General features: G+C 29.0%; 1 protein-coding gene and 1 long non-coding RNA gene across 5 annotated transcripts; one reads left to right on the top strand and one right to left on the bottom strand.

Annotated features, from left to right (window-relative positions):
* The first annotated feature begins 38 nt into the window (after positions 1 to 38).
* LOC141529592 (uncharacterized) lies at positions 39 to 10,890 on the top strand. 2 transcript variants are annotated; one of them, XR_012479622.1, is made up of 4 exons: positions 39 to 493; positions 745 to 931; positions 1,670 to 1,744; positions 10,751 to 10,890. It is a non-coding gene; the product is annotated as an uncharacterized LOC141529592 (long non-coding RNA). The 2 variants fall into 2 exon arrangements; XR_012479621.1 differs by having other exon boundaries at positions 39 to 553.
* Positions 6,403 to 14,568, bottom strand: Rsph3 (Radial spoke head protein 3). 3 transcript variants are annotated; one of them, XM_074246203.1, is made up of 8 exons: positions 11,647 to 14,568; positions 10,897 to 10,980; positions 10,283 to 10,364; positions 9,943 to 10,116; positions 8,990 to 9,118; positions 8,710 to 8,913; positions 8,382 to 8,637; positions 6,403 to 7,124 (listed from the first exon to the last, which is right to left on the bottom strand). In XM_074246203.1, the coding sequence occupies exons 1-8, from the start codon at positions 12,573 to 12,575 to the stop codon at positions 6,907 to 6,909; spliced, it is 2,076 nt and encodes a 691-aa protein (XP_074102304.1). In that variant the 5' UTR covers positions 12,576 to 14,568; the 3' UTR covers positions 6,403 to 6,906. The 3 variants fall into 3 exon arrangements, with proteins under 3 accessions (XP_074102304.1, XP_074102305.1, XP_074102306.1); XM_074246204.1 differs by having other exon boundaries at positions 8,990 to 9,106; XM_074246205.1 differs by lacking the exon at positions 10,897 to 10,980.
* Between the last annotated feature and the right edge of the window lie 2,604 nt (positions 14,569 to 17,172).

Below are 17,172 nucleotides of genomic sequence, written 5' to 3'. Positions count from 1 at the left end.
TAGTACCTCCCTCTCTATGCCTAGTGCTTATTTAATTGTGTTGGGTTATTGGAACCCGGAACTTTGAATAAACAGGGGAGCTACACCGGCGTGATTTTTTGACTGTAGTAGAGACCGAGGCGTCGAAAAGAGGGATGATATCCGAATGATTAAAGATCTGGGCATGTGTCACCGCAAGGTGCATCTACTATTCCACTTGAAATTTTTTTTTTTTTTTTTTTTAATTTTTAAGTTCCATCTAGTAATTTATACTAATTTTTACAACAAAATTAATTTTTGGTGCAATTAAATAAGAAGTTTAGTTTAAAAATTATTATAAAATTTTGTAAAAATAATTATTATTTACTGTTCATTATTTAAAACTAAATACATGTCAAGCAAATTAGATATTTAGATTAAGTTTGATGCACAGTGGTTGGTCATTACTGATAATTGAATAATGCTGATGGTAACAAGTACTTAGTCGATTTCAATCGTTTTTAAATTTGTTCGGGTAAGATTTATGGATTATGTGTAATTTAAGTTTACGGTACAAAATGTTAGAATAAAAAAGGTAAAGCTTAAAACGCTATTTTTTTTTTTTTTTTTTTTTTTTTTTTTTTTTTTAATTATTTTAGTAATTAGTAAAGACTTAAACTTTTAACTTTACTGTCAGGTATGACAAGTGTTTTGTCGAATCATAAATATTAAGTGTACCAAATATGAAAGTTTTAACAAATAATTTATTTATTTATTTATTTTTAGTAAACGATGGAGCCGGTGCGGTTAAGAAGGTGACGCTAAAAGCAAGGACCACAGATCAGCAAGTGTTTGATGGGGCTGTAAAAGCTTGATGTGAAAAAATACTGTTTAGCTCAGCTGCAGGCAACTGCTTCTTCATCAAGAGCGGGGGATCTCTACATGTAAATCTGATCACATGTGTACAGGAAAGGTGCATCTGAATCAACTACTGATTACCAAATTAAGTACTCCATTCTTCTCATTTTTCATCTCGACGATCTCGATGTATAAGCCTATCACGATTCTTATCAATTTATCGGTTCTTTTTTATAAATTAATCTCATCAAATGTGTGCGACCACTGTCAAACATAATCTTACTTGAAATTTATTTTAGCTTTGGATTGAATGGGGTACTATTAAAAAATTTTTTTTTAATTTCTTCTTTAAAACATTAATTAATTTTTTTAAAAAACTAGAATTTAAATTTGCATGCGCTTGAATATAGAGTTTGCATATATTTTCATGCTTATGATACATTCGACCAATCACATCACGAATAAATTGATGCCACCTTGATGAAATTGATACATTTCATCTAAATTTTATATTAAAATTTATTAAAAATTTCTTCTTTAATTTATTCTTTAAAACATTAATTCATTTTTCAAAAATTAATTAAAAATTTTTTCTTATTACAATTTTTCAATTAATAATTAAAATATGAAGAAATAAATAAAAAGTACATTAATAAAGTATCTTTAGATTTTTGAGATGGTCTTTAGCTAGTAGCTAGTAGTAAAAGGTCGTGATTCATTCCGAATGGTGTTAAACTATACCAGGGAATAACACAAGTGCTCACAAACCGCACCAACCCTTAGTTTAATCTTGCATCAACCAGACATTATTATTATTTCACTATTACAATCTTTATTTTTTTTATTTCCTCAGAAATAAAAACCAAGTGTCCATCATCCAGCCTCTGTCTTCTCTTGAGCAGCATCAGCGACAAATAACACCATCAAGGTAAGTCCTCAGCTTCTTGATTTTCCTTTAAAAATAAAAAAAAGAAAAAAAAATTTATTTAGATATTGATGACATGTTTTAACACGTGGTTAATAAAAATAAAAAAAAAAAAAAACACAGTGGTTTAAAGGGATATAATAATAAGTGAAGGGGTCATCATATAATGATCACCCTCGACTATAAAATAGTGGTGGAATTATTTGTGGTACCTATTACTCTGCTCGTACTCGTATCTTTTTTGTGGTATGAATTTCTCCCTCTGGTCTACCGTCTACTCAAAAATCAGGATGTATTCAGTATCAGAGAATACGCTAATACAAACCATCACCATCGGGATCGGGCATTAAGCTGATATGAGCTGGAGCTCCATTTGGGGAGCAAGTGTTTCACCGTGACCAATTCTGGCTGCACGCATGTGCGCGCTTCTCAATGCGATATTAATATCACGATTATCGTCTACGTATAATCGTCAAGCGACCCTCATTTTTGACGGTGGTTGCTGTTACTTGCATACATCATACACTATTTTTTCTTTTCTTTCTTTATTACATCATTTTTTTTTTCACTCTCAATATTTATTTCTTCTTCCATATTAAAAATTTATATCTCCATCTTTTTTTTTCTTCATAATTAAAAATTTACTTTTCTAAATTTATTATTTAATTATCAACTTAAATAATATTTAAAAAAAAAAAATTTACAAATAAATTAAAAAATTACATAAATTAAATAATTTATTGACACTTAAAAATTGTCACTAAATTAATATTAATACTATCATAATTTTGTAAAAGCAAGACGAATTTTATTGTGTTGAATACCCTCATATTTCGAAGCTGTATACAATCACCCGGCTTTATACATGGTATTGTTTGGTATTGTATAAGAGAATGCCTAGATATATACAAGACTAAGTTATAATCTTGCAGGGTTTTGGTTTTAGCTTTTCGGGGTTGTTACCAAGCTATAAAAATGATTCGTCGCGGTTTTGCAAGTATCGAAAAGTTTTCATCTAATGGCTGTACCTAACATACATTCACCTCATACATTATTAATTTATATACACTCACACACGTTTAAAACGTTATATATCTATCAATGTGAATGTCATCCGTTCATTGTTATTATTATCATTAGTATTTTTATTCTCATCTATTTCTGAGTCACGAAATCAATAAGTCAATACTTCAATACTCGGCATTTATTAAAGATATTAGCAAAATATTAAAAAAAAAGTCAATAATTTGAATTGGAATCAATAAAATTTTTTTATAAATTGATTATTTAAATTTAAAAAGAAATGAAGAATTAAAATTGAAAGTTGTGTTGATTGATTTATAAAAAATAGAATACAAGAAAATCCACTTGACTTTACAAAGGTCATAATAGAATGTATATTGCACGACAAAAGATTTAAGTAACTTGTATGGTCACGTGGCTCAACACATTGTCAATTGTCGATATTTAGTGTGAATAAGATAGCTTGTAATATAACACGCGCCTATAAACATCCACATCTGACTACCAAAATATTTTATATTCTATTATTATTTCACTTTATAAAGTGTTTAATATTGCGAGGGTGGCTTTGATAGTATTTAACCATTAGATAGTGTTTACATTATTTCATCAGCATTAGCACATATGTTCCGAGTCTTATTACAAGTTTATTTTTTCTTAATTTGAAAATTTTAACCATTTCTTCCTTAAATATTTTGTTTTTCTTTTTTTAATTGACTAAAAATTACAAAAAATTTAAGATAAAAAATAAAATTCCAGGCTAAAAAAAAAATTTTATTGTTCCAGTAATAAAAATTTATTCTTTATAAATAAAATAAATATTTTATTTTATTAAGTAAATAAACAAAAGGAAGATATTTTGAAGTATTTGATATTGAGAGTACAATCACACGTGAAGCAGGTGACGTGGGTCATATGACAAAATAATATCTAGCCCCCAGCAGCAGTACCAATTGTGGACCAACCCCACCAAGCAACTACTCTGCTGGGCTTTCAACCGGAGCTTGTCTTCGTGCCCCTGTTAAAACACGTCTCACTTGGCACACAAGTATTGGTCGCATGCATCATCGGGATGTTCAACCCCTGGCTAATTTAATCCAATACAATATGTCCCTCTCGGTTAGAGCCTTGTCTCTTGCTCTACTTTGTCCGATATATATAAATATATTAAGTATGAGCCCCTCTTGTGAGTTCGTTCGGTTGTAAGGGGCGCATTAAAAAAGGGTGGGTGGCTTTTTTAAACTGTGCCAACTTAAATTCTCCGTGAAACCTCATCCTATTATGATTGATTTAATCTTGATTACATTAGACAGGTTTGTCTCTGTGGTTTTTATTATTTTTTGTTATTAAGCTATTACATTTATTGTTACTATTATTCTTTTTTATTATTATAAATAACAGAGTTAAAATTTATAAAAAAAAAAACATTTTCAAAGAAAAAATTAAAAAAAATAATCAATAATTTTATTTCGTCTTTGAAAATCCATTTTTTAAAATAAAATTTTGACTAATATTATTTAAAAAAAAATTTTTTTTTATTTCTTCTTTAAAAATTAATTTTTTAACATAAATTTTAAACTCTATAATTATTATTATAAAAAAATAAAATTATTTAAAATTTAGTCATACTCATCAAAAAATATTTTTGGTAATAACCTGCGTCAAAAGGAAGTAAAATAAGCAGCTGTTCTCTCTTCACAGATCTTAGGGCTAAAATAATGTTTACTTAAGTGTTTAACAAGATACGTAGTACACGGGTAGTGCTAGCAATTTTTAGCACTATTAAGCATACTTTAAGCCAGTATTGTAATAAACTGAGCGCGAAGGTCATTAGTTTTATTCATACTTTGCACACCTTATATCTGCACCGCCGATCTTTTTTTTTCTCATTAAGCTTCTTGCGTTCAAAATTCCTTGTAAGTTTGAGCCTTCATAATAAAATTTAAGTACCCTGCTTGACAGTCCAAAATCATTAGACTTCATGAATCATCCTACGGGCTAAAGTATGCGTTAAATACTTATTCTTTGTATTTCCGTACACAAATGACACTACATAGGAAGTGTATGCCCTAAGTTCGGCTTACAAAGTTATAAATAAATTTAAACAATGAAATAAGTGTTAAAGATATTACTATTCATTTTTTCAAGGAAATTCTTTCTTAGAGAAGAATAATCGCCAATATTCTTATGTACTGAGTAACCTCTTCGAGCTCAGTAATATTTAGATATTCAATGGATAGTAATGCGTTATTATACTCCCTTTAGTTTTTGGGCCTTATCAAGTTAGACTAGCATGTACTGTTGGTGCTTATCTTAATTTACCAACTATATCTAGGTCGACCAAGGCTCATACCATTCTGTTTATTGTCTTTAAGGTAGTACCCTCGCGACATATAGTGCGAGTAAATTTGGGTATAGTTTAGGATATTTTTGTCTTTCTCACTTGCTATTCCTTACTCACTTCTACTCATGGTTATTTTTTAATAATATTTAAAAATCTAGATGGTAAAAGAAATCAACAATGAAAGTTTGAAAAAAAAAAAAAAAAAAAACAAATAATAGCTATTTTTTAATATTAGTTTAGTTTTTTATAAAAATCTTAAAAAAAGTTTCTTAATTATAATAAAATATATAAGTAAAATTTTCGGTATCCCGTATATCACAGTGCATAACTTTCTTTAAAAATTCGAACTTTGAAATTAAATATCTCTGAAACTAGATGGTCAAAAAATTTCAATTAGCGTCAATCGATGCAGAATTATATGAATATTAATCTGCCAAAATTTTTAAAAATTCCTAAGAAAACGCCTCTGGCGAGGGTACTACCTTAAGTACCTCGAAAGTAATCACTCTACTCGAATTTCCTAGTTTTCAATTTTACTTTCACTTTTAAATTTTATTTTAAAAAATTCATTAGTTTATTTCATTATCAAAAATTTCTTTTTAAACAAATTTATCTTCTTATTTTAAGTACAAATTTTAAAGAAAAATTAAAAAAAATAATTATTATTTCTTTTTTAAAATAAAATTTAGACTAAAATTATTAATCATCAAAATTAAAAAATAAAATAAATTAAATTAATTTAATTATAATTAAATAAATAAATTTAGCAATTATTTACATTTTAAATAAAAATTTAGAATAGAAATTTTTTAAAAAAGAATATAATTTTTTTTTTTTTAAATGAAAAATCAATAAATTTTAATAATTTACAATTTAATTATCCTTCTATAAATCTTTTAATAGAAGAATAGCGTTAAACTTGCTGAAGAAAATTATAAAATTATACCATACATGACAATTTTTAGTTGTATACCTTGTCAAGTACCCCTATATCCCGTTAATATATTGTACTTTGTATATTGTTATCTGATTTTTTCCAACCTGGAATTAACGAACAATTATTAGTAAAAGTAATGTGTCATATTCTGTCTAATTCTAGTACTTACACGTCATAAATAAATCTCAAAAATAAACACAAGACTCTTCACAGTAAAGGTAAATAATTTTTATTCTAATATTGATAAATTGACAGTAATTATATCATAAAAGTATTCTTTCTTTGACATAAAAAAAAAAAAAAAAAAAAAAAAAAAAAAAAAAAAAAATACTTGCCTTAAAAAGATAAACAAAAACATAAATTTATTTATATTTATTTATTCGGGATATAAATAAGGCACAGAATGAAATCAGGGAATTATTTTAAGTGTTAAGTGTGTGTCTTATGAAGAAAAATCAATAATTGATTTTTAATGTGGGCTTGTGACTAGTCCGGGGTTGTTTGTTCATAGGATGTAGCCCATCACATTGGAGGTTCCTCGGTGGTGTCGAGCTTGATCACGAGAGTCATGCAGCCGCGGGGTGGAGACAGACAGCCAAGCTGATGGATTTGTCTCGCAGCTGTGTACACCGCTACTAATGTACTATGTAGAAGAAGGTGGTATGGACATGTACCATGTTATATAGAGCAAAGACCGGCCAGGCAGCTAGAGCTGCTGGTCTCTCCCCCGTTTGTTCAAAAAATAACAAAAAAGACTAACCATCTCTCCATCGATTGCATTTAACATTAAATGATCAGCTAGACGAGGATTAAGTACACACGATGATTCAATTTATCATTAAACTACTGTTTTGTCCTCTGTTATTGATCCTCTGGATCCTCAGTCAACATTAATTCGTGAGTAGCTAAATTTTCATTCTTTAAATCGTTATTTCTTTCTTCTTCTTCTTCTTCTTCATTTATTTCTTTATTTTTGCTGTTTTTTGGAGTTACTGGTGATCTGATACTGTTTTCCTCGTATTCTTCAGTTTGTTCTCGGTAAACTTTGGCTCTTTTCTCAAGAATTTCTTTGATAATGTCTAGAAAAATAAAAAATAATTTTTTCAATTGAATGTTTGATCAATTTTAGAATTTTTATTTAATAAATAATGACAAAAATCAATTTATTAAAATAATTATGCAAGAAGAAATTTTAAAAAATTATAAATGCAATTTTTTTAATTATTTTCTACAGCTAATTTATTTTTTTAATAATGTAGAAAAAAAAATATTTTTACTGAAACTTAAATTAGCTATCTGTAAAATTTTATGATTTTTTTTTTTTTTTAACAAATAAATTGAGTAGAAAATTCTACCTGAAGGAATAAAAAAAATATTTTAAACGTAATCTTTTAAAAATAACATTTTGGTAAAAATTTATTTATAAAATAAAATTAAAAAGTAATTGAATATCTGTTAATTTCAGTGTAAAGATAGAAAATTTTGTAAAATTAGAAAACTTTAAGTAGTAGTTTTACTGTATAAGTTTTAGGGGTTATTTCAAAGATAAGCCGTAAGCATAATCTAGCCTACTGCTTTTTGTCACCTATCAAGTTTAAAAAAATTAGTCGCTAAAGGACCCTAGAGGTTTACGCGACTTTATATAAATAAATTAAAAACAAAAAAAAAATTTTTAAATTCAAACTAAGTCGTTAAAAATAAGTTAAATTTTTTTTACTTTTAAATTATTTTAAATGATATATAAACTCTCATATTTTATAAATTATACATTCTATCAATTATTAAATAAAAAACAATTTATGTCCAGCAGTTAATTTTAAGTAATAAAGAAAAAATATTTGTTACCATAGGACTCAAGTTTTTAAATGTTAGGTGTGAAAACAAGTGTATAAGTATAATATTTATGACCATCCGAATAAACAACACGAAAAATAATGTTGTTCATGGCAATTGTCAGCGTAAGGTATTAGTAAGGTCCGAATTTCTAATATAGCAGTTGAGATTACAATTGCATTTACTACTCTGAAAAAAAGCAAGGTGTCAACAAGTGCTTGGTCAAGTCCAAGCACTTCTTTGGAACTTTTGGAGGCTGAAAATAATTCAGGTTTAGAGATTTTTGGCGCCTTAGTGCTTTTCTGTCCAGCAATGGGTATCAGTTTATCCTCAAGAATTTATATGTATAACCTTTGACACCTTTTTAGTCCGGTGAAAAAAAAAAGAATACTGCACGGTTTGACGCGGCCTTGCAGAATGATTCAGGTTGCTGATGGTTATAAGCCGGCAAATCCCTAAATTTTGTCAAACAACTGATGGGCTTAGTAGACCCTTAAAATTACCTTCGAGTAATTCCTTGCTGTCGACCATTGTGTCCATTTCTGTCTTCATTTGGCTTATGAGCCAAGGCATGAAACCTTCTCCCACTTCCATTTCTTTTTTTATTTCCTCTAATAAATATCCCGACATTTTTAATCTATCTAACACACTCGGCAATAGCTCAGCAACGTAGCCGGTCAATAAAACAGCAGCTGCTACGCGTTCTTCCGTTTCTTCTTGAATTTTCAAAGCTTCTTCGTGTTGCCTCAGTCGTTGTTCCTTCGAAACAATTAAAAAAAAAAATTCGAAAAATTGCAAGCATAAATTAAAAAAAAATAAATAAATAAATACCTTTTCTTCTCTGAGCCTCCGCTCCTGCTCTTCAAGCCTCAGCTTCTCGACTTTCTCCGTCGCTCTTAATTCGCGGAATCTTCTCTGTTGCTCTTTCAGAGCAGCGAGTTCCTCTTCTTCCAGGACTTCTATCAGGGCCTGCTCTATCGTCTTTCCTACCAGGACTTCGAGGATAGGTTGGACTTCCACGTCGAAGTCAAAGAGCTGCATTGAAGAATTATATAAACAAATAAATATCATATCCTTCGTCCTTTATTGAATTTCTAAAGGTGATACTTACATCGCCAGGTCCTATTTGGGTTTCAACATCCACCCCGACTTTTCCAGGACAATGCTGAGGTGTTGATGGCCTGTCCAAGAAATAATCTGTTTGTGTAGCAGCTTCTGACTCCTGAGGCTTTTCAAGCAACTTTAATTACAAGTTCATTTTGTCAGGCGTGAATAATCCAATTATATCAATAGTTTTCAATACATTTATCTTTTCTTTAATTATATTTACAAGAATTTTATGATTAATACTATTTTTTTTTTTTTTTTTTTAATCAAATTTATTATTTTTAGTGTTTTATAAAATTAATCCAGTTTCATGCAATAGCAATTTATATTTTATTAATTATTTATTCTACTTTAATGAGGGGTGAAAATAGGTTGATCATAAGATATGCATGTAAATTGTCCAGTAATTTGACTCAATTAACATTAATCTATTTATATCTTAATAAAAATCAATAATCTTAATATATATATATATATATATATATATATATATATATATATATATATATATATATATATAAATCTCCTGTCACGATGTTTGTCCGCGATGGACTCCTAAACTACTTAACCGATTTTAGTTATTTTTTCTTTTAAATCTGTGTTTTGTTCCAACTTGAGAGATAGGATAGTTTTCATTTCAATTCATGGTCGCAATCAATATTTATTAATTAACAATAAAATGATTACTTATGTTGATCATTGTTATTAATTGTAAGTTTCATAAGTTTGAAACAGATGGCGTCTTTTAGTTAACTGTAGTACTGCCTGACATAAATATATCATAGATGGCGGTACGTTTTAATTCAAATTTTCTCAGTGTTGTGCAAGTTTTCTAAATCACTCAGCCACAGCAACGCGTGGCCGGGTCGCTAGTAATTATATAAATTTATTTTCTTTTTGAAAAAATAATTATTGAAGATTTTTTAAATTATTTAAATAAATAAAAATAATATTTACTTCTTCAAGGTACAAATCCGTTTGAACAGGTTCATGTTTTCTTCCAGGAACTGGAGGAGGTGAAGAAATCCTCATCATCATGGACCTGGTAGCTTGAATTTGAGATCTTTTTTTATAAATTTGTTTTCTTCTTGCCTCAGCTTGTCTAGCTACTTCAGATTGTTCACAGTCGGCCTGAAAAAAATAATTTTTTATCAAAATTAAAAAGTCCATTCAACTTGTACTAAAAAAAAAAAAAATTAATTTGAATCAAGAAAAAAATTATTTATGGTTTAATAATTTTTTTTTTTTTTTTTTTTTCTTTTAATGTGAGTATAAATTAAAATTATTATTAACTCACGATATTTGAAGCTGAAGCGTATGTGCTACCACGAACAACACGTCTATCGAACATAATATTCGCAAAGGGAAGTGATTGATCGCTGCAATGCAGAAATTAAATTTATAAAAATAAAGATTTAAGATTATTATACAGAAATTGGAATATTGAAATTAAAATTAATAGCAGATACATTTAAAAATAATAATAATAATAATTAATATTGTATCTAGGAACTATAAAATTTTCATTGTGAATTCGAGGCCGTACTTGTGTCTAGTATTATATATTACTCAGTATCATGTATTCTTGTATAATTTATACGAAACGCAACGAATATGTATTATAATCCCTCGGTACAGTAGAACAGGCATCGACAAACTTTCCGGTCTCACGCGACTTCTGCAAGGGAATTTCAAATTAATATAATTCATTTAAATTTGATTAATAAATTACGATATTTTGATTGATAATTTTGGTTATTTGCAGGTTTGAAAAGACTGGCGACACCCCTTCCTCTCGAGTAAGCAAATAAATTATAAATACTAAAAAAGGATTTATTGGTAGGAAATATTAATAACTACAGGATAAATTAATTAAAATGACACACTCGATTTATAATTAGGCTATTTTACCCATCGTTATTTAAAATCACGTGCATTGTGTTTTTTAAAGGCTCCAGCTTTTTGGGTAACGCTTGTGATGTCCATGGAAGATCACTGTAAGAATAATTTTTCCAACTTTTCACTTTTTTTTTATTTTCTTGTTATTAAATTTTTTTTTTTATTATAAAGCTTCTTTGTCGCTGTAAGAATAATTAAAAATTTTTTTTATTATTAATCAATTTATTTTTTAAATGTTTTTAATAATAAAAAAATTTTTGACAAACTTTCAAATAAATAAAATTTTATTTTTTTTTTATTTTTGTGAAGCTTTAAAATTAATGAAAAAATAATTTTTAATTTTTTAATTCATTAATTTATTTATTTATTGTTAAATAATTTATTCATTTATTAAAAGTCCTTCAAAACAGATTTTTCATAGAAAAAAAAAAAAAAAAAAAAAAAAAAAAAAAAAAAAAAATTCAAATCTTAAGAATTCTAAAATTCCAAACTTAAAAAAAAAATTTATTATCTAAAAGGTATAATCCTCTTTAAATTTGTGAAGATCCTCTTTTATCCTGTTACTTATAGTTAAATCTAATTACCCAGACAAAGTACCTGAAAATAAGAACCGATCGTAAATTTTCCATAAATCATAAAAATAGAATTATTGAAAAAATTAAAAATTACAACGGCTATTAATGATAAATAATGTAATTACAATTGCCGAAAAAAATAGCAAAGTGTCTTGTGATGTATAAATAGATCCTGAAGTAAACTTACGTGTCGCAAAGCTTGTTGTTAAGAGATTTTCGCGAGCGTACTTCATTAGCCAAGGTCGAGGCAGTGACGCCCGCAGAATTTACAACATTTACGGGAAAGTCTACGGTAGCCTTAAGGGCTGCAGGACACCTAGCATTATGACTGCTGTGACGTATTTCCGGACGCTTACCACGGAAAACAAACGGCCGGAACCTGGAGCGTGGAAGACCCTCATGTATGTCATCCAGGTCGTGACCGATCCAGGAGCCATTTGGGGCCATTCCAAGAAGCGACGCTACTTCTGGGGGCGGTAGTAAAAATTCTCCTGTCTTTACTGTGGTAATGAACGGTTTTTTTTGTGGAGATTGTTTGTTATTATTATTATTATTATTATTATTAATTAAATTAATATTATTATTGTTACAGTTAACAGTTTTATTGCTACTTTTGCTAGAAGAAACCAATTGCCGATCATTATCCTGCATGCGGTTAAATTTATCCGTCAGTACGTCGCTAAAATCTTCAGTCGTCAAGCTCATCGCCAATTTATTCCCGATTAATCCCGAAGAAGATAAATCATTCGGCTTTTTATCATCACTATTGACAAGCTGGTCATGACTTTTAGCGACTTGTTTCTTCTTCAGCGGATTAACTTGATTATTTTGCAGGTTCGCGAGAACCAAGTGATCGTTTGACTTGCTGATGCGCTTTCGCGATAAAAAATTATTCTTTTCATTTTTTATTTCTGCCAAGTAACTTTTTTTATTGTTGAACTTGCAGTCCTCGTTGTTGTAATTGTCATTATCATTATCGTCGCTGTTAAAATTATTGATATGAAGAATCGGCAGCGTACTGTCCAGGTGGTCGCGGTGGATTATCGTGAACGCCGGTAATTTGTAGTTGTTGTAGTCAAATGAAGAAGGTGAAAGACTTGACAGTCCAGCCGGCATTTTTAAGTTTTTTTTTTTTTTTTTTTTTTTTTTTAAGTTCACTTTTAAAAAAGAAATAATAAATTTTTTGGGACAATTTGGATTGACAGCTCTCGTGGTAGCTAAAATAAGCGTGTAAAAAAAACCGATGGAGAATGACAAAAAATAAAATAATCTATTGCCGATAAAATTAATAAATAAATTTGTTTGTCTAAATAAAAAATCAAATAACTACTTTGATTGATTCGGACAATGATATATACTTAGCACTAATAATAGCTTTTGAATAATTATAATAATAAAGTAAAGTCTTACTAATAGCGATTACCGATCAAGGTTACCTTGGAAAATTCTATAAGTGCAAGTCTTTTAAAATTTAAATAGAATCGCTGTTAAGTTGCAATTGATCAGCTTTGACAGAATGAATTATTTATAAAATCGAATAAAACCGGAAGATATGGATTTTAATATTAAAAAAAATATATAGACGTATGGAAATATAGATAAGGGAAATATTGTATATCGAAACTACAGGTATGAGGTACGAGGTGAATAAAAAAATGAAGACTGAATGAGAAAGCTCGTATTGGTTAAAGCTCGCGGCAACACTGACGGGGCTGAAATTTTGTGCTCGGAGCCGTTGCTGGACGGCGGTCACTATGTATACCAGCTACCAGTCAATACAGACTACATACTAGGTATATGAAGACATGTACAGGTACACATATGTACTTACAACATTTATACGTCGACTGACCACTCAATACTACTCTGTTTGTGTTTGCTCGGTACTTGCGCATGTCTTCAGCCGCTTGACCACTCTAACTGTAGTTCAGTTACTTATTTTATGTACATGCCACGGAGGCTAGATATAAGGAGGACGATCGTAATGTATTACAAGCGTCCGAAAATTGGAGGACAGATCTTTCACCACTAGAGTGCGCAAGTGTCTCTAATGTCAGGTTTTTAAATAAATGACGCGGAATGCAATGTACAATCACATTTATCAAAAGAAAACATTAAAATTTCATTTTTAGTTGCGAATTGGGATAATAATAATAGTAATAGTAATAATAATAATAATAATAATAATAATAATAATAATAATAATAATAATAATAATAATAAAGTATTCAAATAGTTTAGGTAATTTTATTCTTAATTAATAAGCGTATATATGTTGAAAGTAGAATATTACTGAAGAGTTTAATAAGTTAAGCTAGTTTAGAAATTTTACGATGTTTCTTGGCCATCATCTTTCGTTCGTTAAGAGTTCGGTTGATAAGATTAGCTAAAAAATTACCTCTCATAATTACAAAATTATTCAATATTTTAGCCGTAAGCTCCTTTTTGTGTTCATCACATCCTAGGATGGGGAGGCATTTAGCTTTTGCTATTTTCTCTAGCACTTGGTGCATAGTATTTATTTTAACAGTTTTAGTACCAACTACGGTTAAAACTATTTGTTCCAATTTTTTAATTAGTCTGAATAAATTTTCACTGGGAAAAATTAATCCACCATTGCTCATTAATTATATGACCCGATCACGTTCAGAGGAATTCGCAGAGCGTAATGTTTCAATACATTCACAGCAAGAAGTCATTCGCTGAAATTTTCTCGCAACATATCCAGCAATATAAGCAACTATACCATCACTGGTGGAAACAACATCATAATCATGATGGTAATGCTGGTCATCACGAAAACTATTACTTCCTTCCCAATCATTTTCACTTTGTAAAAAGTTTTCATTTGAATCAATATTAATTTTATTTTGATTATGATGATTAATGTTGTTTTCAGTAGAAGAATCGTCAACCTCAGTTAAATTTTCGAACGGATAATGATTATCGTGATACAAATCATCATCGTCCTCTATATCATCCTCACTATCTTCGTCTAATAAACTTTCGAATGGTTTTCTAATAAATGACGGTATAGTATCATCATTATCGTCATCACTATCTTCGTCTAACAAGCTTTCAAAGGGTTTTTAGCCACAGAGGTATTTGGATGAGAAAATGTATTATTATTATCATCACTAGACGAATAATTATTACTAGAAATACCATTTTCAACAATAGCGTCAATTTCATTCAGCCAATTTTTTTAATGCATTAGCTGTAGCCAGAGAATCTTTGGACTGCATTAAAGATTGTAGTAATTCACCAGCTGTGACATTGGACCCTTTCGGCGGCGTGACTAATGAATATGAACACAATAATCGAAAAACTTGCCCGAAAAGGATTGTATCCGGATGATCGTTGCAACGACAAACACTCCGCATTATACCGAAGAACTTCTATAAATTAAATAAGATTCAAATATTAAAAAAAAAAAAAAGAATATTTACTATAACAATTTTTAATTATTCATTTGATAAAAATCCAACGATTAATACATACTTCTAATTGATCTTGATTAAGCCGCGATGTCATCAAGTACTCAAAATTACATTCTTTTTGCAAAAATTCACTTAGCTCTAAAGTAGCCTGTAACGTAATTTTTAATCCAGTAAGAGTACTAGGAGTAATTGCGAAAAAAATTTATCATCAACTTCATTTTCATTTTTTGATTTTTGTTTTTGCCTTTCTTCTTCTTTTTATAAAGTTCTCTTTCTTCATTAGCTTTGGCTTCCCAAATCTTCAGATAATCAATAAAATCACTTATTACCTAGCAAAAATAAATAGCATTACTTATTTATCCTCTATCTTATGGTAGTAGAAATTACTCTAGAAAAATGCATGTTTCAGAAAATAGGATACATAGTCCAAGAGAATATCAGCTATGATAAAGATTAGGAACTTCCGCAACTAATAAACTCAAATTCATTGAATTTGACTATCATTTGAAGTTTCGTTTAATAAGTTTCATATTGAAAATGTAAGTAAACTTGCGAGACTGGATTATGTGCAAACATTAGTAGGAATAATGTCATGATAAGATTGGAGTGTCTTAAATTATTTTTATAGTTATATACTTACATATATATACTTTATAAATATTTTCCAATATTGGTTATAATATGTGATCATGTACACATGGTATAATGATGGTTTTATGTTGACAATGGTTCTCCGTTTAGAACTATAATTTTCGCTTTATTATTGCGAAAAAATTGTATGAAGCTATCAAAAGACCTAATGTATATATTAAAAATTACCTTTTTTCGGGGACAATTATCATTTAAACGTAAAGCATTCAAAGGAGTACGTGAACTCATGGCTTCAATTAAATCATTTACTCTTTTAATAAAAACCACTGTTGGATCGCAATCACTGAGCTCAGGAGTAGCGTTCTTATAAGTCGCCATTGCAACTTGTATATTTTTCGAAAAAAGCTAAAAACAAAAAGTTTTAATTTTTCTCATTAAAATTAGATAAGCAGTTGTTATGATTGAAAATTTATAAAAATTAATTTTTATCAAAATAAGAATAAATACATCTTATTATTTATTTTAACTGAATCAGCTATTTATAATATGAATTGTTAGAAATTAAAGATAAATATTAGGCCAGTTACCTCGATGTTAATGATAATCTTAAATTCATTTTAACTTACTCTCGCAGCTTTATAATTATAATTACCTGATAAGCCAACGGGACATTCATCTTTTGATATCCTTCTGGATTTAAATGCTGGGGAGTTAGTTGATAAGCTATTTTTAGATTGGCTTTCAGATAAATTTCATGCAATAATAAAGCTTCCTAATGACTTTTCTTACAAAACCATCTGGAGTCTAAAAAATAAATAACATTTTCATAAATAATTAAATACAATCATTGAAAAATTTGATAGTTGTAAAATTAAATAGGTCACTTATGAATATATTCATTCCAATGCTAACTAAATTGAAAATTCAATCGTGAATAACAGTACACTGGTGTTAAAAATCATATTATAAGAGAAGCTTACCCAAAAAAACAATCGTTTCATAATTTTGTTCCTGAAACATTTTATTAAGTGTGGAAAATCCGAAATAAACCAAAGTCTGCGGTCAAAATTGCATGGATGATCACAGCTACATTGTCCATCTTTGACACCGAAAAGTGTCCATGCTCCTCTGTTCCATTGAGCTGCATCAGAAGTAACGACATCAACATAAAACCCAGCATTCTCCAGTAATACGATGCATTCAATGAGTAATTTGTGAAGAATGGCACTCGTGACAGAATTTCTGCTCAGGAAGCTACCAACTACTTGCACCCAGTTACCCTGAAAAGGTTGGTACATGAAGACTAAGGCATGATCAGCCCGACTGTTGATTAAATTTTCCGGAGTATGTGCCCCCAAGTCTACAAAACCATCAAGCTGCATAGTTCTCCGATTTAGCTTCACGGCTTCACTTAAAGCTACTTCATCTATTAAAAGGGTACCTAGGAGAAAAAATAAAAAATTGTTAGAATGAAATAAATGTGAATCAGATGTAGTCTAACAATAATAGCCAGCTACTGTTAAAAGTTAATGAAGCTTTTAAAGAGTTATTTAAAAATATCAAATACGAATTACTTTTTCAGCTAAAAACTTATGCGCTCGGATTTGTTAATATAATCATACTCGATAGCTAAGTAGAGTTGTTAGATATAGTTAAAATGGTTGCGTTTTTAAGATTTGCAT

This window comes from Cotesia typhae, unplaced genomic scaffold (assembly GCF_013202065.1).
Source record: "Cotesia typhae breed Kobodo isofemale line unplaced genomic scaffold, CoteBio_Ctyphae contig_48, whole genome shotgun sequence".
NCBI classification, from domain to species: Eukaryota; Metazoa; Arthropoda; class Insecta; order Hymenoptera; family Braconidae; genus Cotesia; species Cotesia typhae.
Note: the sequence above shows the minus strand (reverse complement) of the source record. Positions and strands in the feature narration are given on the sequence as shown.

What these genes read in the sequence shown, in the direction of transcription:
- Rsph3 (XM_074246203.1), bottom strand. Translation starts at nt 12,575, where the DNA reads ATGCCGGCTGGACTGTCAAGTCTTTCACCTTCTTCATTTGACTACAAC. An exon ending in AACAACAAGCTTTGCGACAC is followed by an intron (nt 10,981 to 11,646) that starts GTAAGTTTACTT and finishes TTATTCTTACAG; the next exon opens with TGATCTTCCATGGACATCAC. An exon ending in CGGATTTGTACCTTGAAGAA is followed by an intron (nt 9,119 to 9,942) that starts GTAAATATTATT and finishes TTGTAATTAAAG; the next exon opens with TTGCTTGAAAAGCCTCAGGA.